The sequence below is a fragment of the Dermacentor andersoni genome, chromosome 4 (assembly GCF_023375885.2).
Source record: "Dermacentor andersoni chromosome 4, qqDerAnde1_hic_scaffold, whole genome shotgun sequence".
In the NCBI taxonomy this organism is placed as follows: domain Eukaryota; kingdom Metazoa; phylum Arthropoda; class Arachnida; order Ixodida; family Ixodidae; genus Dermacentor; species Dermacentor andersoni.
In genome coordinates, this window is record NC_092817.1 from 169,617,486 (window position 1) to 169,643,439 (window position 25,954).

The window sequence follows — 25,954 nt, forward strand, 5'->3', positions numbered from 1 at the left end:
GACGTTGGTGATTTCTTCGGGATTCAGGATTGGATCACAGTGCTTCGGGGGCGTTCGGTGCATGAACGCAGTCAGCGCATCTGCATCAGATGTCACGTTGTAGTGACGGTGAAGAAAGCAACAAAACTGAATGTGCAATGTGGCGTGTTAATTCGGCGTACCTGTGCCCTGAGGAGCAGGCTACTCTGAAAACAGCGATAGTTGTGAACGCTGTCGGCAATCGCCGAAAGTCTGATGACGGGATAGCACGTCAGTTTTCATGCATGAGCCATCGAAAATTTTACAGTAATCGCTAGGGCCTGCATGTCTTCCAGAAACTGCTACACAGCTCGCATGGCGCGTACATGCACTCAGATTACGCAAGGATCGGTGACAACCGAAAGCACGTACAACCATCGAAACCATTCGAGAGACTTCCGATTCATGCAGGCGTGTCCTATGCTGAGCGACATTAGGAGAGGAAACGAGCTCTCAGCCGATAAAGAAATACACGTGTCAATATCGTGGTCTTGGAACGCAAAACCCGAGTTTTTTTTTGTCTGGATTCGAGATCTCGGCACAAATAGATATGTCTCCCAAATTCTAGAATTAATTTATCCTTTCAGGCATGTTTTCAACATTCTCAAGTTGCAACCAACACGAGAGAAACAAAGCGTCCATGAAATTATGTGAATTCGCGAGAAGGAAGTAGTTAATACTGTGCCACATTCAGTGCACCTGATACAAAAGTCGAGAGGATGACAGCGGGGTAACTCTCACATGCTTGAGCAGTAGCCAAAATGACCAAGAACTTCAAGACAAAAGAATAAAGAAACGCGAATAATTTATATATATTGACGTCGTGACTGACTTATCAGCGGAAAATACCGGTGTCCTAACATGCATGACAACGTATAAATATGGCCACCGTTAACAGACTATCGCTAAGAAGTCTAGCCAATAGCCACCAGGGGACGCCTGCTAACAGGTGCCGCTTGTGCGCGCCCTTGGTAGAACAGCCGACCGATTGATCACATTCATTTTGCAGAGTGACTACGGAGTACTTCGAGTCCTTCTTTTCTTTGTGCCACCCGCGTGGAGCGATTCTGGCCTGCTTCTGGTGTTATTTGGAGCCCCTGATTTTTTTTTTTTTGCGTCACCGGAATTGCAGGTATGGTTGAATATTTTTACAGAAATTACAGCAGCTAAAATTTTGCGTATTTTGCCCAGTGCACCGCCACAGCAGTTCAGTCAACCCTGGCTAATTTCTTACGCAGCTCAGAGCCCGGCCATTGTAACAAATGCTAATATGTAATATGCAGACTATGAGTTCACTTATAACTTTCTTCAACATCTTGTGGATTTCTTTTTCCATATGTAAACGAATTCTACGGAACACGTGTACAAGCATCGGGCACATGCTCACTCTTGGTCTAAAGACGCCAGTTTAGCTTTGAACTGGAAAGATAGTCGAGTTGAGACAGTGTTGCAAGGTACACTGTCTGCAGTAACATTGGTTTTACCAGCTCCTGCTTGACGACCAATTCGACAGCCGCTTAGCATCGTGGTACGAAATACGGCTTTGTTGCCTTGGCCTCTAAGTTAGCGCACATGGCGTAAGCTTAACGCATAGGATGTTATATTCTGCGTACTTACGCATTCTTTAATGCAGATGGAAAACTTATCCCTCGACTTTATTTACTTTTTATTTGTTGCTCTTTCGTAGGTCTTTTTATGCGACGACGTATGTCACGAGGCAAAAAATGACGTCCCAGTAACTGTAAACAGAATACTGAATACTGATACTGAATACTGTAAACCGAATACGCACTTGCGTCTTCACCTTGATTCTGCTCGTCCCAGTGTGGTGTACGTGTTGTGCCGCAGAGACCGTCTGGGAGGCGCCGTGTCACGGTGAGCACGTGCCAACGTGCAGAGGCTAGTCGTATGCGTAGATAGGATTTTTCTGTTCGAGGCACACCGCCTACGCTAGCCGAATGAATTTGGTAAAGGCCTCGCTGTTTATCAGCGCATCTACCGCGGCCTCGTTAGTATACTGCGCGCAGTAGCACGTGCGCACATAAAAGAATTTGCATTGGAAGTGTACAGGCACAAAAGGCTTTTTGGACTTTACCGGACCAGCCTTTCGTGTTTTGATCAACCTTGTAGCTTCGTAACAACCAGCTGAGTATGTTTTTTGCAACCAAGAGTATGCTTTGTACACGTGCGCCTGCCCTCGCTCTTTATGTGGCTGCGCTCCTCAACTGGGCACTGACAGTCGTGATGGTTCATGCGCCCTGGACATAATTAATCTGTTGGAAAACTGTACATTATTAGTTTTTGCGATCATTGTATTAATTGGGCATGAGAAGTGTTCTCCAAGAGAACGGGGGAACTGGCATGAAAAGCACACAGCAAAAGTGTTGTGTTTGGTTATTTCATACGCTAGTTCTGCGATTCGCTTTTACGGAGCTACATGGTTTTGCGCGGGCCATGGAGGTGATGCATGATCTAGTATTAACAAACCAAGCACATCGTATATTGTAGTTAGTTCACCTGGTTCTTTTACCCTTACGGCACCCGCTTGAATAGCCAGTATGACCCTGATGGTGTTCGACGTTGTCTGTTTCCGAATTAGTGAACGCGGCCGTCAGTGGCGTGACACCCTTTAATCGGTGCAGTGCACGTAGGATTACGATTATTATTTGACGTAAGCAATTTTTATTGCGATAGCTCCTGTGGGAGGTTTGTAGCCGATTTGCACCGTTATTGTGATGTCGAGAAAGCTATGATATCGTTGCCACTTTCATGTCACTCAATGTGCCAGGGAAAAAACACCAGGCGATTTCGCCATGCGAAGGCGTATGAGCAGCGCACCTATAAACGTCGTCATAAGAAAACTTGTGGTAAAGACTTTATTGCATGAATCATGATTTGTTAGGAACGATGGTCACAGTGGTCTTGTATTCGTTATAATATGCACTGAGTGGCATAATCGAAAATTTCAAAACGATGCACGTACGCCGCTGTGCGGTCGGTTCGGTCGGATCGGGGTGGCATCGCATGCGAAATCTTTCCAACACGAAACTTGTAAACAACACCCTCTTCGGTCCCATTGAAATCGTTCACATTGTCACATTGAAATCACCGACGACTACTGCAGTAGTGTTATCGCAACTAACCCACGCACAGTGAGTAGCCATGAACCTTATGGGGCTATGAGCCATTGCATTTTTTGTTTGCTTACGAGGATATGAGCCATGGCTTATGGATGTATCCGGAATTGATAAGTTTCTGACATTCTGTTCGTATATTGGATGCGTTGTTCTAAAAAAAATAGAAGCACTGTTCACCACACTTTGCTGAGTGCGTGTAGACTCAGCATTACGGGGCTATGAGCCATTGTATATTTCGCTTGCTTACAGACGTATCAGCAGTTGATATTTATGATGATAGTTGAAGACAGCTCCGCTGTAATAAAGGTTCCCCGCGCCGCACGCATCACGAGCGCGAGGCCAAGAATGCTAGATGGTTGCTCACCGCGCTTGCTCAGTCGGCTGAGGCACTCTCTCATAGTGCATCCAGACCGCGCACCACCGACCTGTTATGGCCCGCGGATCCCGCGACACGTCAGGCTTACTTCGAGTCTGTCAGGCCCGCGCCAGGTCCACGGCCGGCGCAGGCGAGAAGTGTGAGCGCATTTTTTTCTTGCAACGGCGCACAATTTTTTTTAGAGAATTTGCAGTCACCAGTTCTCGCAACAGTACAACACTCGCCGTTTTCGGTAACCGAATCGGCAACACCATCATACGTACGAGCCGCAGCACGGGGTAAAGCTCGATTTTTATGTGTTGCTGTGAGCACGGCGTCGTGGTCAGATGACGGCACATTTTACTTTTTGGCCTTGGACAAACAATTTCCTACTTCGCGGGACAGCAGCTGGGATGACTTCTTCAGGTGTCCGAAAAAAAGAACTTCTGTGGATGAATATGCCAGGAAATGTCATCGCAGCGTCCGTCACGTTAATGTCGAAGCAGTTCGTTGCAACGAGTTCGCCGTGCTGCGGGGTTGATATTATCCCTCACGGGCCGCGCTGTCGTCTGCTCTTCGGGCCCGCGGTGTGGCTGCTGCTGCGGGCAGGGCGAAACATCATCCGGTCGGACCGGCCGGCGGCCCGGTTCGTGGTGGTCCGTCGTCTGGATACACCTTTGCTGACTTCGAGATCGCGGGTTCCGATCCCCGCCGTGGCGGCCGCATTTCGGTGCAGCGAAATGCAAAAACGCCCATGTACATGCGTTGTAGTGGACGTTGAAAAACCCTACATGGGAGTCTAAGTTAAACCGCGGCAATCCGCTGCAATGCGCCTCATTATCCCACGGTGGTTCCGGCACGTAAAACTTCAAGAGTTATTTGTATATGAAAACTTTCTCTGGAAAGTATATGCAGCTATTTTACACTGGATGCAGTAATTATACGCGCGTTCCAAATTAAAAGAAGCTATATACAGCTGCCTAATTACCAGTCACAACCCTTCTAGCGTCCCTGGTAGCCGTTGACAATTTCTGACTCACATAAATAACGTCAAACAAAATCAGTGTTCCAGTCCTTCATCGAATTCTTATCGATAGTAAGAACACTTTTCCTGTTCTACACTGGTGCCAGGTCACTTTTCGAAGTGAAAGCTTCACTTTAAATGTACAAATTCATATAAGATCGTATACATATTTTTACTGTTGACAGTGTCAAATTGTAAACGGTCAACCACGTTGACATTTTTACACTAGTGAATTCATATCCTAAAGTACTCCCTGAGCTCGCCGTAATAAAGAGCTCTCTGGCACCTTTTTCATAAATTCGTAAGCAAAGAATGGAAGACGTCAGAATCTGGACATACTGCAGCAGGACATCAGACTACAGAACGCACCAAATACTACGGCAAATTACGTTTGGTTTTCTACTCCATTATCTGAAAGAGAAACATTACGGCAGAAACTGTCTTACGATGACTGTCAAAGGAAAGGTGAATAGTAATGGTGCAATGTTGCGATAGACCACATTCTTGAACTGAGGCTTACTTAACATGTGCCGTGGTAACTCTGTTTATTTTCGTTGCTTCAGCTATAAGCCATATACACCAATACTGTCCGACTTTCCTATGACACTCGTTTGCCGAGCTCGCGAATGAACATGGAAGCGTGGCGACGACAGCATGACGCCATCGAAGGGGCGAAGATGGAATGACGTAGAAGGAATCAGCTCGCCTGAATTAGAACTAGAATTGACGATGACGGCATGATGACCGTGAGATGCAGATTCTTATAATAAGACGATGGTATAATGACGACTGTTGCAGTTGACATTCGTAGAAAATCGAGCTGAGCTGGCCATGTAATGGAAAGGGCAGATAACGTGTCGTCAAATTGAGGTACGGATTGGGTGCCGTAGTAATGGAAGCGCAGTCGAGGACGATAAGTTAATAAATAGCGCAGGACAGGGGTCACTGGAGATCACCTGGAGATTCCTTCGTCCGGCAGTAGGGACGAAAACAGGCTGTTGCTGCTAATGGTGATAATGATGACGAAGTGGCAATGACGACATGAGGACAATCAGGTGACTACGACTGAACGAGGACGATTACGTGGCCACGACAGCATGACTCGTGTATGCAACATGTCCAACTCTCATCGATCATATTTTGTGCAATATTGATATCGATGTACGGGCAGGTGTTTATGACACCACAATTCCTGATCATTGTCCAACATTTTTGTTTCTGTCTCGGGATTGTTTGCATTCTTTTCGCCAAACGCAACATAAATATTCGACAAGGCTTAACTATCCACGTGTACGCAGCATCTGACTGACTACAGATTTTGATAACCTCTACAATGACAAAGTTCACACGGAATGTCAAAACGTTATTGGCTGCATTACAAATGCGATAGAAGAATCGCGATACGCTTCACGACACAGCTATGATTACGCCATATGTCCGTGGATGAATGAGTCCATACTTGCTCTACTGAAAAGGAAAGACTACTATTATAATAAATTAAAACATAACAAAACTAGCAACTACTACAAAAGCCAGCTTAAATTTTTTCGGAACAAATCAGTTATGCTAATTCTCAAATCAAAGAAGGTCTATTATACGAACTTGATTAAACGACTAAATGGCAATGGAAGGCAAATATGGAAAATAGTAAGAGGTGTAGTAGGATTACAGGATAAACAGTATGTTACTCCCGAAAATGCGTCCCCTCAGATTGCTAATGACTTCAATGATTATTTCGCTAAAATTGGGGACAATATAACTAAGCAGTCCGTACTTTCAATTTCCAGAACCAGGATCCAGAGAAGCGTCGACAGTGATTTTTCGTTCGGTGAAATAACTGTTGAGGAAATAAAAAGTATCGTAGGCAAATTATCGGTTAATAAGGCATCCGGACTTGACGGCATTATAGTTAAGATGTTGAAAAACAATATTGATGTCTTATGTGTGCCCATTTGTCCAGTGTTTAACCATGCGATAAGTAGTAATGTTTACCCAAATATACTGAAAGTGTCAAAGGTTATCCCTGTATACAAAACTGGTGATCCGAATCATCTGAGTAGTTATAGACCTATTTCAATTGTTAGTGTAGTTAACACACCATTCGAAAAGCTCATTGTGCTGCAGTTAAATGTATTTTTGTAAGCAATAACGTTATCTGCTCGCAGCAGCATGGCTCTTTTGCAGGTAGATCTACATCAACCGCAGTCTTAACACTTTCGCAATCGCTTAATTCTACTCTTAACAAGAATAACATTACTGTGTCAATCCTTCTTGATATAAGAAAGGCGTTCGATACGATCTGTCACTCCATACTGTTAGTGAAACTGGAATCTTGTCGTATCGTTGGACACGCGCTTCAATTCATCCACAGCTACTTTAAGGCACGAAGGCAACAATTGGTAATTAACAAACATCATTCTGCTCTCACAGATATAGTATGCGGTGTACCGCAAGGCTCGGTTTTAGGCCCTATACTGTTTTCGTTATGTATAAATGATTTACCGGGCGCACTTAACCTGTCAAAAGTTTTGATGTACGCTGATCATACCGCCTTAGTTTACTCAGTGGACTCCCTCTCGTCATTACAAGACACTATATCTGGTGAACTGCTAAAAGTAGCTGAATGGTTTTCCCAAAATAGACTAGCCCTAAATACTGATAAAACTAAGTATATCATATTTCACCCTAACAGGAAAATACTAGACTACAGTGAGTTGACTTCGACTCTAGCGAACCGAATTCTGAATTGTGTTGATTCATTTAAATATTTAGGTGTTACTTTAGACAGTTACTTGCACTGGAGAGAAAAAATTAGCTTTTTCTGTAGAAAACTCGCTTTCAGCTGTTACACACTGGCCCGTGCCCGGCAATATTTTCCTCGTGCTTTGCTTCGTTGCACATACTTTTCTTTGTTTCATACCCACATGAGCTATGGTTGTGAAATATGGGGTCTAACATATAAAACTTACTTAACACCTATAGTGCAGTTGCGAAAACGCGCCCTAAGAATAATATTTTCCTCTGTTCATCACCCAAGTAGCATTCTGTTTAGTGACCTTCGTATTCTTTCTTTCCCGGCGTTGAGAAACTATAAGATCACTTGTTTAGTTCACAAAATACTCAACACCAACTTTCCCTTACCTAACACCATATTTAACTTCCCACGTGCAAACACCAGGCAAGCAACTAACTTTAGCTTAAACCTTCCTTATTGCAGCAATGTATACGGTGAACGATTAATAGAGTACTTTGGCGCTATAACTTGGAACACTGTGCCTGTGGAAATAAAAGTAACCAGGAATTTTGATCTTGTATGTAAACGCTTCTTCTTGTCAAGGCAAACGTAATAGCTCTTCCTTTAAAAAAGAGTACTTTTCATGTAAAAAATGTTCTTACTCATTGAGCAGATATGTGTTTGGTTGACCTGTACATGTACTTTTGTGTATTGGGCCAGCTACTAGCCACATAGGCTATTGGTCCAACTATTTTTGTACACATTACTTGACTTGTATAAATAAAGCGCAATTTTTGATTGATTGATTGATTGATTGGCAACCGGATCGGTAGAATGGCGTCGATGGAAAAATGTACGAGGTAGCACATAGATGAATGGATGAGGTAGCACATATGCAAAAGAAAACTAATAATATAACTGTAATGAAGGTATTAATACGCATCAAAATATATAGTTCGTAAGCGTTCTGCAACTAAACAGTCAAATAATAAAAAAAACACCAAAACTCATAAGCTAATAAGGAACTGGTAACATTGGTGTTTGTATGAATAACAATAATGTAAACGGAAAACATGCTAACATCTTAGCAGAAAGCTGCTTGATGATGTGCTGATGAGATACAGAAGTTAACTTTTCAATGGAATGATACTGGACAGATATTTCCCAAAGGAGTCAAGGTTTGTACACGAGGCTGTGCTATCGGGTTGGGCGTTCCATAAGGTTATTCCCTTTGGAATAAAATGAAGAGTGTCAGCACTGACGTGCGTCCGCGAATGTGTGCTTCAAGGTGACAATGATTAAGCCGTGAAGATAATCTTTGTGGTGTGTGTAGCACGGATTGTAATAAAGAACGATGCGAAAGGCAGAGGGGATGCGACAAAAATAGGGAGATGGTAGGTCATGCTGCTCTTCATAGCAGTTACGCTAGACCTTGGGCTATATTCAGAAGCAATCAATCGTGTAAAGCGATTTTGTATTGCTTCTAGTATGTCAGCAAGATATGATTATTTATTGGTTTATTTATTCATTGATACTCCAGCCGCAGGAAGAGATTTTCGCATGGTGGGCGTACAAATACAAGCACAGAACAAATATTTGCAAAAAAACTGAAAAAACAAAGGCCGAAAATGATTAGTAAACGAACACGGCAATGCAACATAGGGGTAGTCACAGCAGTACAGGAAGGTTTGACATATCTTAATTGTTCAAGAATGCATAAAATATTGAATGAATGCATTAATACAAAATTTGAGGGGCGTAAAGTTGATAACAATAAAATGTTGGTAACTATGTGGGCAGCAGGGAAAGAATGCAACAGAATATAGATATTAATGGACACTGAGGCCAATGATTAAGAGGAATGCCAGATAGCAGACGCATACTTGAGCCCTCAACAAAAGCAAAATATATTCAGGCACATCGCTGTGTCGAATGGGTTTAATACTTTGTATTGGTCAAACAGGCCCGCGTAGGCGTCCGCTCTTGATTTCAGCCGGAATGCCGGGTCAGCGAAAAAAAAGAATATCAGCACTTTTGGCCCAAAGCTTTTGCTCGTGACTGTACGTGAGGTACGCAAGCTGTCTTATTTCTGGTGGAGCAAGCCATAAGTTCCGTGGCCGATAAACGATATTGCTTGATGCTTCCGAGCAAATCGTTTCAATGTGTTGTCTACCATGATAATGGCGTGAAATAAACTCCTTATGATGTCCGGATGAAAGGAGCTGAATTAATGTGATATGTAGTTTCACAGTGCGATGTTTGCGTCATCAATGTCGGGACCTTGCATTTCGTAAAGTTTCGTTTTATGCACCATCCTTCGCACCATTTTGTAATTTTATTGACATCATTCTGTAGCAAAATTGGGTCCGCACCAGAGTACCTGGGGCTGTACGCGGCACAATCGTCTGTGTAAAGTCTTTATTTTGTCTTTGGTTTAGTAGGCAGGTCATTGATGTATACTGAAAATAGCAGCGGCGATAGGCCTGTGCTTTCCGCAGCACTAAATGAAACAGACGTCAGAGGGAAATCGCACCTTTATTACATGTGAACAGAACGCAACCTCATAAGATTGTCGAGCCTGACATCGAAGTAATTCATCGAGTGCCGTCAAAGGACAACGAGAAACCCAACATCATAGTAAAATTCTACTCTCGCAAAGTGAGGGACCGGGTTCTGAGAGCGGCAGAAAAGCGGAGGTTCAACACATCCACCTTGGGATTCAAGGATAGTTGGCCAGTGTTCGCAAATGAGCACCTTTGTCCAGCAAATAAGATATCTTTAGAAAAAGCACTGAATGCACAGAGCGAAAAAATTGGAAGTTCGCCGAGGTGAAAGGCGGCAAAGTGTCGATGCGGAAGACTGAAAATTCGAGGCTTCTGCATGTTACATGCGCAGAGGACCTCGATAGAGTACAGTAACCGATCGAGATTATTAATAGCGCAAAGGTTGAGAGGGCGTGGTAGAAACATAAAAAGATATCAGTGTTCCTTTGCAATATCCGCAGTATAAAGAAAAAATTCGTCCAGATTGAAATTCTTGAAACAGTTGAAATTCATTTCAATACAATATAATCGCAATAGCAGAAACATGGCTAAAGAAAGATGAATACGTAAATATACCTGATTACGTGATGATGTCACAGCCCAGAGTGCATGCGACACGTGGCGGTGGAGTAGCCATGTTTATCAGGAACGAGCTCTGTATCCAGCGTCTAAATGATATCTCGAGCGTTAACAATCTGCAGAAACGCTATTTGCTTCTATTGAATGTGGTGTCATAGCTGGTCTAGTATATCGCCCCCCATGCTAAAGGGTAGATGACTTCATATCCGTCATGGAAAGTGTGCTGATTCAATGTGTAACCTCGCATTCCGAAATAATATTCTGTGGTGACTTCAATATTGATCTGCTAAAGTATCAGTGCCATGACAATTTGTTTCTCCTACAATCATTTAACATTCGAAATGTTATAACCGAACAAACACGTTTCTGTAAAAATTCTGACACACTTATTGATCACATGCTGTGCAGTCTTGATACTAACGTAACAGCTGGTGTTTATGATTTTGAAATTGCTGATCGCCACTCGACTTCTCTTTTCGTTCCACAGTCGTATTTCCATCATACTCATCAAACAGGAAAGTTGCTCCCGATATATCACACACGCGGTAAGCATTTGCAAGTACGCACCCTCTTGCAACACAGTATGTTCGAAACTCTGCATACCGACGGCGTGCAAGTAGAATGTGATAACATAATTTGCAGTATCACGAATGCAATAAGGCAATCATCGTATACGTACACACGACGTAGATATGATCACGCCATATGTCCTTGGATAACACAGCACATTATAGCACTACTGAAGAAAAAAGACTAGTGTTACAATAAGCTGAAGTTAAACAAAAGAAATTAATATTACAAGCCTCAATTGAAGTACCTTAGAAATCAGTCATTTGGGCTGATGCGTAAAGCTAAAAGGGCATACTATGCACGTCTTGTTGGCCGCTGCGATACAAACAAACATGGCAAATAGTCAGAAAAGTGGCGGGGCTCGATAACAAAAAGAAAGATCTCCCTGACAACGTCACAAGTAGCCTTACAAATGATTTTAATGATTACTTTGCCGCGGTTGTCGAAATAATTACGAAACAATTTAGTTCGCACGGCCCATCACTTATGTTAAAAAAGTGAAAGCAGATTTGGCTTTCAGATCATCACAGACGAGCTGGTGACGTCTGCTATAAGAAATCTACAGATGAACTAAACCACAGGGATTGATGGTATACAAGGTAGCGTACTGAAAGAGAATCCAGATATATTGGGTGAGCCACTTTGTCATTTATTTAACCATTCATTAAATTCGAATTCTTACCCAGGTGTATTAAAAATGGCTCTAAAGCTGTACCGCTATACAAAACGGGCAACCATAATATTCCCGGCAGCTACAGACCGATATCCGTATTGAGTGTAGTAAACACTATAGCCTTTAAAGAATTAATCGCTCAACAGCTGAAGGACTTCCTTAGCAAGAATAACTTAATTTGCCCGGAACAGCATGGTTTCGTCCCAGTGAAATCCACATCAACAGCTTGTCCTACTTCATTTCAAATACTCAACGCTGCCCTCAACCATCAAATTATTGCTATTGAAATTTTTATCGACATAAAAAAGGCGTTTGATGCCATTTTTCATTCGGAACTTCTCGAAAAAACTCAAGTTCTATGGTATTATCGATGGCGCTGATGAATTCTTTTCCAGTTATGTCACATCGCGAAAGCAGAATGTACAAATTGATGGTTTTCTATCCGAATATAGGAATGTCACATGTGGTGTGCCGCAAGGATCCGTATTGGGTACCATGTTGTATGTTCTATACGTTAATTATTTCCCGCGAATTCTACAATCGTCTAAAGCATTAATGTATGAGGACGGTACTGTAACTTTATTCACAGGTAGTTCGCTTGAAACGTTACAATATACTGTATTCAATTAACTACTAGTTGTTTCTATGTGGTTTGAAGAAAATCAACTGCTACTAAATGCCAATAAAAGAAAATACAATGTTTTTCGTTCTCTAATGAAAAGTCTGAAATAAGTTTCAATTAGCATATCATTAAACAATCGAACCATTGAATGTGTTCAGACTATTAAATATCTAGGCATTATACTTTACAGTAACCTTAACTGGAGAGACCAAATCAATACAGTTTGCAAAAAGTTGTCATTCATCTCTTAAGTGTTCCTACGAGCCCGTCAATATTTTGATTAGACGTTGCTACGAACATTATATTTTAGCCTGTTTCATTGCCACCTTAGCTATTATTGTGAACCGTGGGGCCAAACGTACATAACATACCATAGTCCGTCATTGCGATCACAAAAAAATGGCCAGGCTTAGCTTGGTTAAGCCAAGAATGCGTTGCATATTGCGCGCGTTGCATATTGCGCGGTCCGTGACGTCACGCGCCGGCGCAGCGCCCCTAGCGGGAGGAGCGGGAGTCAGGTGGTGGCTGCGGCCGCACGCGACCGCGCGAGTTGGGGCCCAGCTTTTCCTCCGGCTGTCGTGACGTCACGTCACGTGGTTGCGCTAAAGGTCAATGGTGGCTGCCCGGCCGAGCCCAAGGGCTGAACTGAGTGATTGCAATATGCAACGCATAAAACTCTAGTGTAGGGGTATGAGCCACTATGATGGCTCATACCCCCAATGGTGGCTGCCCGGCCGCGCCCAAGGGCTGAACTGAGTGACTGCAATATGTAACGCATAAAACGAGCTGTTCGTGCGATTATTTTCTCCTCGGTGCGTCATCCCTCTAATCCTCTATTTCAGAGGCTGCGTATACTGCCGTTTACTGACAAACGGGACGAAAAATTCCTGCTTAGTAAATAACAAAATAAACACAAACACACCTCTGCCGCGTACCTTTTTCACGTTTCCGTCGGTAAACACAAGACAAGCACGAAACGGTCATCTTAATCTCCCTTTATGCGCGAATGCGTACGGCGAAAGAATAATTCAATTCTCTGGTGCTAAGCTGTGGAATAACTTGCTCTTTAAATAAAACTCGCAAGAAATTTTGACATTACATGCGAATGCCACTTCTTATCTTACCAAGCACGTTCTTCTATTTCTTGTTTTAAAACAAAGGAAAAGGGAAAAAATCATGTGTATCGTAATGTGCTCTCTTTTTTTCTTTTTTAGCGCACTTTTATGATTATATATAGTATTTACCGTTTATCTGTGATACTTTCGCTGTTTGTTTTGTATAAGACTGCTAATTATTGCAATATATTTGTTTGTATTGACCCATCACTAGCCACTTTAGGCTATGGGACCAAATATCTTTCTACGCACTTTTCATGTTACTGTGTAATAAAATTCCCTTTTGATGATTTTATTTAGGAGTGTTTCAGCGAAGTAAATAAATATCGGGCTAGCCAAGATTAAAGGTTTTACAAGCAAATGATGATTTGGTACACGGCCTAATGCCTTTGAGAAGGCAAAGAATACTGCGTCAACTTCTGTCAGATCCTCCAATGACTCCAGTATGACGATTTCGAGCTCGGCCAGCTAATTCTCAGAAGATATTGTTTTCAGAATCCGTGCTGCTGCTGGCAGAAAACGTTAGTTGACTCAAGGAGTAACTCGTTCGGTCGGAACAAATAACGTGGCCAAGTAGTTTGGACGGTACCCTTGTTAGTTACATAGGGCGGTATTTCCGTACGTCTCATAGTTTCGAGGCATTTAGATTGGTATGATTTCGGCCGTTATCCGGTCATGAGACAAGTCGCCGGCGCTCAATAACTGTGTAAACACATGATAGAAGGCCTCATAATGAAGGTGTGTTTTTAACTCCTCGCTACAACGGTCACAACCAGTGGAGGAGTCAGAACACCTGACAGCCTATCTCTGAAGAAACCATCCTACTTCTTCAAAATGACTATATTTAAATTTTGCTTGCTGTTTTAGCCGAAACACTTGGTATATAATCTTAACCTATCATCATTTCCTTACAGTTTCATGTTGCCTCTTCAACTGCAGCGTCTACAGTGCTAAAAGTAATCCTTCTAAGAGAGTATAATTTATGTATTAAGAGATACGGCGATTGCGTGCAACATATTTATGCCGCACAAGCAGTTTCACGCACATAAATGAACACTAACGTTATTAGGCACACATGATCATATTTGCGCAGTATAGTTTGTGGAAGGCTGTGGGAATTCCATTTACCTGCCCAAAGTGGAAACCAGGACTGTCAATGTTAGTGAGCTCAGGCGTAGGACGCATGGCGCCAGTGCCGTATCTTCATCTGGCAGTTGACGTTCATCCTACAGCAGAATAAACCTACACTTCCGTAACGAGACAGGCGACTCCCCAATAAAATAGTCCTATGATACCTCAAAACACCAGGTTATACGCGATTTTCTGACTGACGCGAGATGACTAATAAAAACCGGGCCCTTCGGTCTCCGGGTTATAAGCGAGGGTCATTTGACAGGCTGGATTTATTTATTTTTTTATTTCGAATACTGATAGCCCTTTTCAGGCTGGTACAAGGTGGGAGGATTGACACATTTTGTCCACACATCAAGCAATGAAACAAAATAAATACATCACGACAGGTAGATTTCCAGCTTCCGTTCAAATGATTGTACAGTCATTGTATCATCAAAAACCTGCAAATAAAGGGCATTCCAGTCTTCGATTGTCTTAACAAGGGAAGAACATTTAAAAACATCAATTCTGGCATTGTAACGCATAAAAACATAAGCGTGATTCACACGGGGAGAGACTCTGCCAGGACGTAACAAACAGCGCGACTGATGTAGGTTAAATTTATTAGTATAGAGAGCTGGTACAAAAACTTCATTCGTGCAATTTTTCTGTCTCTTGCCAGTGTCGATAAATTTGCCCTAGCGAGAAAAGTGGTTACGGACTGTGTTTTGGGATACGCTGAAAATATAAACCGTACTGCAAGTCTCTGAATGCGTTCAAGTCGGTTAATCTAATATTGCTAATGAGGATCCCGTATAACACTAGCCTATTCGAAAGAAGGGCTTACAACAGCTGTATAAGCCTTAAGCTTAACTGCAGGCGTTGCGTGGGCCAAATTTCTTTTCAAAAATCCAAGTTTTCGCTGAGCAGATCCACATATGTTATTTACATGGTCCTTGAAATTGAGGTTATTTGAGATGGTGACACCAAGATACTTTAGTTTTGACGTGCGCGCTATTTGTTTGTTGCTAACAAAGTAATTAGAATACAGTATTATTTTCTTATTAGAGACAGTCGTACACGCAGTGTTTTAAAAATTAATTTCCATATTCTATTTGGAGCACCAATTGGGGATTCCTTCCTAGGGTTTATTCAGTAATTTTTGATCATCTATTGATTTCACTGGGCAGTAGAATATACAATCGTCCGCAAATAAACGAACCTCAACACTAGTATCTATATGCTCGGCTATATCATTAACATAAATTAAGAATAATATCGGCCCCAACACAGACCCTTGCGGTAGACCAGAAGAAACGGGTAAACCTTGCGAGTAGTGTTGGCCATTAATTTCAACAAATTGCAGCATATTTGTCAAGTACGCTTGAATCCAATCAATAACTTGTCCGTTGACCCCGAAGTCATAAAGCTTGCTGATAAACTTCCTATGACAGACCTTATCAAATGCCTTGGACATATCAATGGAAGTTACGTCAACTTGCGCTTTCGAATTGACTGCCTCAGCAAAGCTGAGCATAGTTTCAAACATTTGGGTCACAGTTGATAGACTTCTTCGAAAGCCATGCTGCTTACTATAGAAAAGATTGTTTTTTATGTACTGAACTCCTCAGCAATTATGTGTTCCAGGACCTTGCATATTGTGCACGTATTAGAAATCGGGCAATAATTCCCAATGGCAAGCTCAATTCCAGATTTGAAAATTCGTTTTACCCTTGCCATCAGCCAGTCAGTAGGCATAATAACGTTATGAAGCGATAACGAAAAAAGCTTTTCGAGAAAGCATGCCACCCACTAAGAATAACCTTTACTAAAAGCGTTTGGAATCTTATGCGGGCCCGGTGACTTTTTGTCGTCTAGTCTTACCAAGGCAGCAATTATGCCTTCTTTGGTGATAACAATATTGCTGCTAGAAATATTAATGTCCGACTGTTTTACGACAGCACTATCATCCTTCAAAGTGAATACAGAGCAGAAATACTTGTTAAACGCGTCAGCAAGGAGGGAGGGTTCAGAACACGACATACCATCTACAAGAACGACTTCGATTGTGTCTCTACTCCTTGACCTGTACCTCCAAAATTTCTGCGGCGATTCTGCCAAATATTTAGTCAACGTATCGGAAAGAAAAAAAACATTTAGCTTTTTTTTTAACTTGCTACGCACTTGCGCACTGAGGTTACTGATAGCTGTCGTGTCTCTTTGAATTCTGACATGCACGGCCCAGTCACCGTTTTAGATGAATAATATCTCGTGTAATCCAGGGGTTTGGCCTAACTGTCCTTTTTGTATTTTGGGGCTCATATTTGAGCAAGCAATCATTTACGACTCCCAGAAAATGATGCCAAAGCCAATTTCATTCTTCATGATGTGGCATTTCATCGAAACTGATTGCCAAGCGGTCGAGAATTGATGTGTCGTCGGCTAGCAAAAAAAAAATCAAATACCTTACCAGCCTATTTCTTAGTTAAGAGTTTATTGCTGATTTTAAGTGACGCAATTACTGCTTTGTGGTCAGATATTCTTTCTTCCACATCAATTTCTTAATCAAACGTTCCCTCGGATAGAAACAGTAAGTCCAGCGTCGTCGAACTTGCCGCACGTACTCGCGTTGGAGAAGAGACCACCTGAATAAGACCGAGCTCAGCCATTGTGCCTAACATACTGTCTGCATGAATCCTATCAGTGGAACTTCGGATTCTTGCCTCTCAATCTACACCAGGCAAATTGAAGTCACCAGGGATTATTATTCTCGCTTTCTTCCTTATAGTTGTTAGGTAATTATAAAGGCTTTCAAAGAATTCCACAGAGCTGCCAGGAGGCCTATAAAAGACGCCCATTAACAATACGGTATTTCCAAGAAATAATCGACAGCAAGCGTTTTCATGGCCTTCAAATGAAGGTAAGGCCTCGTATTTTAGTGGTTTATTTACCAATAGCGCAATGCCCCCGCCTCTGTTAATCTGTCCAACTCGTAATCAGCAGCAATACGTGCAAAATAACCCAGGCATATTTAGGCGACATGGCCGTTCGAGCGCTGCTGCTCCCACTGAAGGTTGTCGGCGGCAGGAAAGGCTTTATATGCTTCCAGGCCGTCGGTGACGCCCCTGCGGTTGGATGATGCGACTTGTGACGCTGTTCCCTTGAAGGTCAGCCTGCGTTTCCATCAAAAAGGCAGTTGTTCCGTTGCTTGTGTTTACGTAACTCGTAATCAGCAGCAATATCTGTAAAATAACCCAGGCATATTTAGGCGACAAGATCGATTCAGCGCTGCCGCTCCCACTGAAGGTTGTCGGCTGCAGGACAGGCTTTATATGGTTCCTGGCCGTCGGTGACGTCCCTGCGGTTGGGTAATGCAACGGGGTGGCGCTGTCCCCTTGAAGGTCAGCCGGCGTTTCCGGCGAAAAGGCAGTTGTTCCGTTGCTTCTACTGACGTAACTGGTAATCAGCGGCAATATCTTTAAAATTACCCAGGCCTATTAGGCGACATGGTCGCTCCAGCGCTGCCGCTGCCACTGAAGCTTGTCGGCGGCAGGACAGGCTTTATATGGTTTCAGGCCATCGGGGACGTCCCTGCGGTTGGGTGATGCAACCTATGGCGCTGTCGCCTTGAAGGTCAGCTGGTGTTTCCATCAAAAAGGCAGTTGTTCCATTGCTTGTGTTTACGTAATTCGTAATCAGCAGCAATATCTGTAAAATAACCCTGGCATATTTAGGCGACAAGGTCGATCCAGCACTGCTCCTCCCATTGAAGGTGGTCGGCTTCAGGACCGACTTTATATAGTTCCAGGCCGTCGTTGACGTCCCTACGGTAGGATGATGCAACGGGGCGGCGCTGTTCCCTTGTCGGTCAGCCGGCGTTTCCATCAAAAAGGTAGTTGTTCCGTTGCTTGTGCTGACGTAACTCGTAATCAGCAGCAATATCTCTAAAATCATCATCATCATCATCAGCCTGGTTACGCCCACTGCAGGGCAAAGGCCTCTCCCATACTTCTCCAACTACCCCGGTCATGTACTAATTGTGGCCATGTTGACCCTCCAAACTTCCTAATCTCATCTGCCCACCTAACTTTCTGTCGCCCCCTGCTAAGCTTCCCTCCGTAACCCTTAATGACCATCGGTTATCTTCCCTTCTCATTACATCTCCTGCCAATGTTCATTTTTTTCTTGATTTCAACTAAGATGTCATTAACGCGCGTTTGTTCCCTCACCCAAGCTGCTCTTTTCTTATCCCTTAACGTTACACCTGTCATTCTTCCTTCCATAGCTCGTTGCGTCGTCCTCAATTTAAGTAGAACCCTCTTCGTAAGCTTCCAGGTTTCCGCCCCGTACGTGAGTACTGGTAAGACACAGCTGTTGTGCACTTTTCTGTTGAGGGATAATGGCAACCTGCTGTTCATGATCTGCGAATGCCTGCCAAACGCACCCCAACCCATTCTTATTCTTCTGATTATTTCACTCTCATGATCCGGATCAGCAGTCACTACCTGTCCTAAGTAGATGTATTCCCTTCGCACTTCCAATACCTCGCTACCTATCGTAAACTGATGTTCCCTTCCGAGACTGTTAAACATTACTTTAGCTTTCTGCAGATTAATTTTTAGTCCCACCCTTCTGCTCTGCCTCTCCAGGTCACTGAGCATACATTGCAGTTGGTCCCTGAGTTACTAAGCAAGGCAATATGATCAGTAAAGCGCAAGTTACTAAGGTATTCTCCATTTACTCTTATCCCGAATTCTCCCAAACCAGGTCTCTGAATACCTCTTGTAAACAAGCTGAGAATAACATTGGAGAAATCGCATCTCCCTGCCTGACGCCTTTCTTTATTGGGATTTTGTTGCTTTCTTTATAGATGACTACAGTGGCTGTCAAGCCGCTATAGATATCTTTCAGTATTTTTACATACGGATCGTCTACACCCTGATTCCGCAATGCATCCATGACTGCTGAGGTTTCGACTGAATCAAACGCTTTCTCGTAATCAATCAAAGCTTTATATAATGGTTGGTTATATTCCGCACATTTCTCTATCACCTGACTGATAGTGTGAATATGATCTATTGTTGAGTAGCCTTTACGGAATCCTGCCTGGTCCTTTGGTTGTCGGAAGTCTAAGGTGTTCCTGATTCTATTTGCAGTTACCTTAGTAAATACTTTTAAGCAACGGACAGTAAGCAGATGGGTCTATAATTTTTCAAGTCTTTGGCGTCCCCTTTCTTATGAATTAGGATTATGTTAGCGTTCTTCCCAGATTCCGGTACGCTCGAGGTCATGAGGCTTTGCGTATACAGGGTGGCCAGTTTTTCTAGAACAATCTGCCCGCCATCCTTCAACAAATCTGATGTTACCTGATCCTCCCCAGCTGCCTTCCCCCTTTTCATAGCTCCCAAGGCTTTCCCTACTGCTTCCGGCGTAACTTGTGGGATTTCAAATTACTCTAGACTATTCTCTTTTCCATTATCATCGTGGGTCCCACTCGTACTGTATATATCTCTACAGAACTCCTCAGCCACTTGAACTATCTTATCCATATGAGTAATGATATTGCCGGCTTTGTCTCTTAACGCATACATCTGATTCTCGCCAATTCCTAGTTTCTTCTTCACTGCTTTTAGGCTTCCTCCGTAAAAATCTGTAAAATAACCCAGGCATATTTAGGCGACATGGTCGATCCAGCGCTGCGGCTCCCACTCTCCTAAGTTCTAATGATCTCAGTTCTAATGATCCTAAGCTCACGCGCTACAGTTTACATTTTGTTGTAGCAATTTGCATGGCTACCAATGGTACAAACCAACGCTACAACTAGCAGATCAGGTATAGCTATAGAAATGCTCAAATATATCGACATAAGTATAGACGCTGCCGTAGCACAATCGATAGAGCATTGCACGTATAATGCGGATCATATCAGTTCCGCTGTCATTATCAGCAAGTTGGTTGAAGCCCTGAGTTTAGTTTTCCCTATCATTCTTACATTTAAATTAGCACCACAACCGCACGTAAAGATTCGCTTATTCATATTGTAGGAACTCTTAAAATAACGAATAACAAATATAAAGAAACCATGCCGCCTTAACAGTTACGCCAGAGAACATGAAGCTCTAAATTATCTTTTCTTCTATCCAGTGTTGCAATTCATTGTAGTGTTTTTTGGCACTATTTTGCACCAGTAACAAATGTCGGTGATCTGGGTTTTCGCAGGACGACATGACGACGGCGCTCAAGTATCGGCAAGACGTTTTGAGCTATGCCACTCTAATGAAGAGCCTGCACGCAGACTTCCCGGAGCCACCTATTCTTGCTGCACAACTGATGGAACTGCGAACAGCACACGGCCAAATGGCCCTGAATCTTCCTCTCTACTGCACTGCGACACCACAGCGCATTTGTAAACTTTTGGACCAACTACCAGAATTGAACGATCTCCTCTACTTGGTGGGAGCTGAAGTAGTTGAGGGCGTCTACGGGAAACTTTCGCTGCGCCTATACGACGGTGCAGAAGCAGTTTGCCACTTTCGAATCATGGAATTAGTTGCCATATATCTACACTGTGTTCTGGCTCGACATCGTTGTGTGGACAGTCTCCAGGTATGACCAAGGACGCACGGATAGGGTTTCTTTTCTCTGCTCCTCAAGATTCATAATGCTAGTTTTGGGCACGCAGATTTGTTATAATGACATGCTTTAAACGCCTAATATAGCCACATTAATTTGAAAGATAGCCACCTAAATACAAAAATATTTTTCATTTAATCCGGAGGTTGCTGTAGGAGCTGGGTATGAATAGCGTGTTTCTTTGAGCAAGTTCATTTCACGAACAAACGACTGAAACTTGTTGGGGAAAAAAATGTGTCAGAATTACTTAGAACACAATGAATTCTACTAAGCTTTATAGAGCTGCAAGACCATAAGATAGAGAAAACGGTCTGATTGTTCGTTTTTGTTATGTATAGATTGAAATGTCTCCATCTCGTACACGAATCAGTGATAACTTTTCTTTAAATGTAAACCTGATTCATACATGGTGCTGATGCATAGCTTGAATTCTTTCGTTGCGAGTAGCAGCATAGTAGAGTGCAAATTTTCTCGTTGTCTTCTGAAAGCGAAGAAGATAAAATTGACACCCGTGCATTCATTATTTTCATCAGCTAAGGTTTGATGAAATTGTCGCTATTATTGGCGTGGAAGTTATGTAGCGTGGCTAATCAGTAGCTGCTCCTTTCAATGGTGTTCAAAGCGTCAATGTATCTTGAAATTTATGGATTTAATTTCAAATTTTCACAGCTATGGATAAGTGGGTAGGGTCCCAGTTGGGCTGCGGGAGATGTGTGGTTCAATCCCCAAGGCCAGACACCCACTGCTTCATAAGAGAGGCCCCAGCCTCGGTCTCCGGTTTTCAGCGGTTTAGTGCTTAAGAACGGGTGCTTACTGCTTACTTACTTACTTAATGCTTACTGTGCCATGAACCACGCTAAACAAAACCATAAACAACCCTCAATGACGTCTGCTAGTCCGATTCCGGCAACTTCCTACGAGGCAGGTATCTTTCCCAAGCATTGAGGTTCTTTAATGGCCGATCGCATGGCTGCTTGCACGTTCGTACCTATTTCATTGGTAGCTGCCCGGCAGCAGTTCGTCTCCGCCTCCGACAAACACGAAGAATGCTCTACCAGAAGGCAAAGGAACCTAGTTCATTAGTGGGTGTGCCTTGTGAATAAAAAGATGTAGTTTTTACGTTGGTATAGCTTCGTCGAAGACATGTTTGTTCTCTCTTGAAATGTTTCTACAATTAATAAACATGCCACGCATACCTACTAAAACCACTACATGCACGAACACACTTGTAGAGCATCAAATTTGTTCTAGCACCAGTGATTGCTACGGAATGTGCAGCAGCACAATTCCAGATTCCGTCTTTTTGCACTATACAATTATTTTATTGCTGACGGTATATACGACATAGTGAATCCATGAACTGAAGAGCTCGAAGTACCGAGCTTACTCTCACGTTTTGTCAAATGCAGAATTTGTTAATTTACGAAGCTTTACTAATGATGCTTCTGATTTACATTACCGCCGTTCTAGCAATTTTTTTAATTGCTACCTTCCATATTCCGCGGTATAGTCGCTCGAAACAAATTTTGTGATTTGCAGGGTTTTAAAGTCAGTATGGGCCAGCGGAATCAAGGTACTACTCGATGTGCTTTGCGTGAACGGAACATGAGTTCTTAAGATACTTTCGTACTCTGCGCCAAAGCATAGCTAATATACAGAGAACGTTATCAATATATATAGCTGCACTATTTGCCGCGCCTCCAATGTACTTGAATTTGTTTATTTGTCATCGGCTCATCATTGTCCCCACAGGAAGAGGAGCGCATGACTCACACTGACTTCGCTCTGCGTTTGTTTATATTTAACCACGTGAACAAACAACGGTGATTTTTTTTCGATACATTAGCCATACGACTTCTATGAAGCGACTAATACTTTCATCGTTCGGTATCCGCAGTGCATTGTAGGTGCAGCACTCTGTGTTTGGTCTGCCCGGGGTTACATGTTGCACTAAAATTGTGACGTTGATCTGAGCTGTAATTAAAAGTTGTCTTTCTGCGGACACTACTTTTGTGAAAGGAATCAGCTTAGCATCCATCTGTGGACAAATATTTCTAAACACTGCAATAAACTAAAGAAGTTTGCCCAGTGATTTCACGAAACAAATACAGCTTAGCGTTTTTGAGGGAAAGGCTCAAACGAATTGTCTTCGATCTGCATCTGTTTGCCGTCAAAGGTAACTATGTAGAGTAAGGAGTGAACGTGCCACTTTCTCGGGACAGCAGAATTCCAGGCACCAACAAAACAATGAGCTCTCGTAAGCAAACTGCTTCATTACCGTTGTCCTGAGGCGAGAGAAGTGCATATAATGAAGGCTTCATGAGCTCAGAGCGTTGTGCTATGTGTGTCGTCTCGTGTGCTTCTTGAGTGGCGCGGCGCTGTCTCCTGCAGAGTGCTGTTTTCAAGGCCATTGTAATGTCTGCAAAAACATCGAAGAATAAGAGGGTCATGTTTCGTGTTCCCGGTAATTAGGTCAATGTATCAGGCACTAGTAGACAACCAGCTGTTTTATTCTTTAGCTCGTGTCGCGCTACTCGCATATTTTATATTGCACGCATCGCTGGTCTTTCAAATTCGTGCCCCGCAGCTCTCATGTGTTACTTATTTTCTCTTAGGTTATAAGCGTGAAACATGTTGACACTGCATTTTTCTTTTTGCAGTTCATGTTATCGACGCGGGGATACCATGCGGTTAATCTCCTACTCTGCCATGCCTTGAGCCGGAATACGTCACTGACCTGTCTTCATCTGCAACACTGTACCTTCGATACCAAGTGTACAGCGCAAATCTTCGGTGCCATCTCTCATCTGCTCAAGAAGCAGCTATTCGAGCTTTTGCTAGTATCGCTGGTACTTATCGGAAATGTCGATACGTACTTGCAAGAATTCTTGAGGAGCCTGTCCACCACAGAAACTCTCAAGGTGCTCGTGGTCGTTGATGTTACAGTCGTCAGCCCACAGGTATTTATTTTTCAATAGTGTACGTACGCCTCTAATTCCGGCCGCTTTAGCGTTCCGCGGCATTGTTGGGGTTTTCTTGGCGTTGAGCTTACTGGTTGACGTTAAAATAGGTATGTTTGGGTTGAAGTTTCACATGCGCTAATTATATTCAGTGATTGCACAGGCATGCTGAAGCTTTCCTCTGAAGGCTATAATGTATCGCATGCGCATCTAGGACGTCTAACTAAAAAAACGTTTGCTTGGAATGGCAGGCATATATTGGTTTCTGTCATCTTCAAAAAGCCTCATGCTCGTAACATTTCTGATCACTCAAAAGAAAAGGAAAGAAAGAAGCCTCGTTAGTGAACACGCATTTCAAAAGCTTGAAGGAAGGCTCTACCTGCGCCAGTTTTTCATTCAGGCACCTTAGCGGCTATGTGAACACTATGACACTTTGATTCTTCAACCCGTATTTCTATCTGGGACATCATTATTACCCCCTCTGCTGGGCTTGTATCCTCATTACCTTGTCAGCCTTGCCTAACTGACTACCGTATAATTATTCCCTGCATCAAAACTTCAATTAGAATCAAAGAATCCTTGAGGATCATTGCTAATTTAGCCGTGGTAGCTTAGTGGCTACGGCGTCGCGCTGCTCAACACTAAGTCGCCGGCTCAATCTCTGCTATCGCGGCCGCTTTTCGATGGAACCAGAGTACGAAAATGCTCGTGCACCGTGTGCTTCGTAATTATACCGTGGTTCTGGCCCCACAAAACAAATAATTTATTTTTTACAGCGAAGTTGTATACCTCTAGCGCCCAAATAAATTTTCGTGTCATTGGCGTGGCAAGCGAAAACATCTCGTACGTGGGCCGATCCCGGAGATAGAGCAATGACGGGCCGACCAATGGCGGAGGTGAAGCAGGTGTTAATCCCTTCGTACACGTGGGCCTATCCCGAAGATAATACAATACCGGCCCAACCCGCGGCGGAGATGAAGCATCCGTTAAGCACTCCCAATACTTAGGCCGATGCCAAAGATAGTGCAATGCCGGGCCGACCTGCGGCGGAGGTGAACTAGGCGTTAATCCCTCCGCATACGTGGGCCGATCCCGAAGATAGTACAAGGCAGGGCCTACTCGCAGCGGAAGTGAAGAAAGCGTTAAGAACTCCCCACACCTGGGGTGATCCTGAATAAAGTGCAATGCGGGCCGACCCTTCGGCGGAGGTGAAGCAGACGTTAAGCACTCCGCATACGTGGGCCGATCACGAAGATAGTTCAATGCCGTGCCGACCCGCGGCGGAGGTGCAGTTTGCCATTAAGGGGCCCACATACACAGCTTCGCTGGTCATACTTATTCACAGAATGGCCGGGCACTGAGTTTATTTTGAGAAATTGTAATATTGATGTCGAGGTATGCAATATTCAATTCCGACGGGCTTTCTATTTCAGCATTCCACCGTGATATTTTAGTTGTGTCCATGAAAACCTGTCTTTGCAAAGGCCGTATTTCAACTGATAAGCAAGGACATGCCTCAAAAGCGCATTTCCTATAAATGTTTCGCATTGTGGCTGTCTGCACATCTCATGTGCCTTCTCAAGACAAATCAAGTGATTGTTTCGCCGCGCTGAAGCAGCTCTGTCTTTAAACACCCGTCCGGATATCTATATGCTGCCCGGCATTTATTTGCTTCAAGAACTGTCCTTTCTATTAAATGATGTATTGTGTAGCCTGGGTCAAATTATGGGTGGCAAGACGCGCTACTCTGTTTGGGTGCGTACGCACATTGGCATCACACCTTCCCTGAACAGAAGTGTTCCAACATGCAGAAGAATGTTTTTGCTTTGTCGGTTTAAAGTACCATACACGCTCAGTGCGCTTTCACGGCAAACAGGA

At 43.3% G+C, this 25,954-nt stretch overlaps 1 protein-coding gene across 1 annotated transcript in view; it reads left to right on the forward strand.

Annotated features, from left to right (window-relative positions):
* The first annotated feature begins 951 nt into the window (after positions 1–951).
* Positions 952–25,954, forward strand: part of LOC129386610 (uncharacterized) — a 74,150-nt gene continuing 49,147 nt past the window's right edge. The window contains exons 1-3 of the mRNA XM_072287664.1: positions 952–1,150; positions 20,703–21,089; positions 23,777–24,076. Of these exons, the coding sequence (XP_072143765.1) occupies positions 20,709–21,089; positions 23,777–24,076 (681 nt within the window). The 5' untranslated portion in view covers positions 952–1,150; positions 20,703–20,708. The remainder of the gene's footprint in view (positions 1,151–20,702; positions 21,090–23,776; positions 24,077–25,954) is intronic.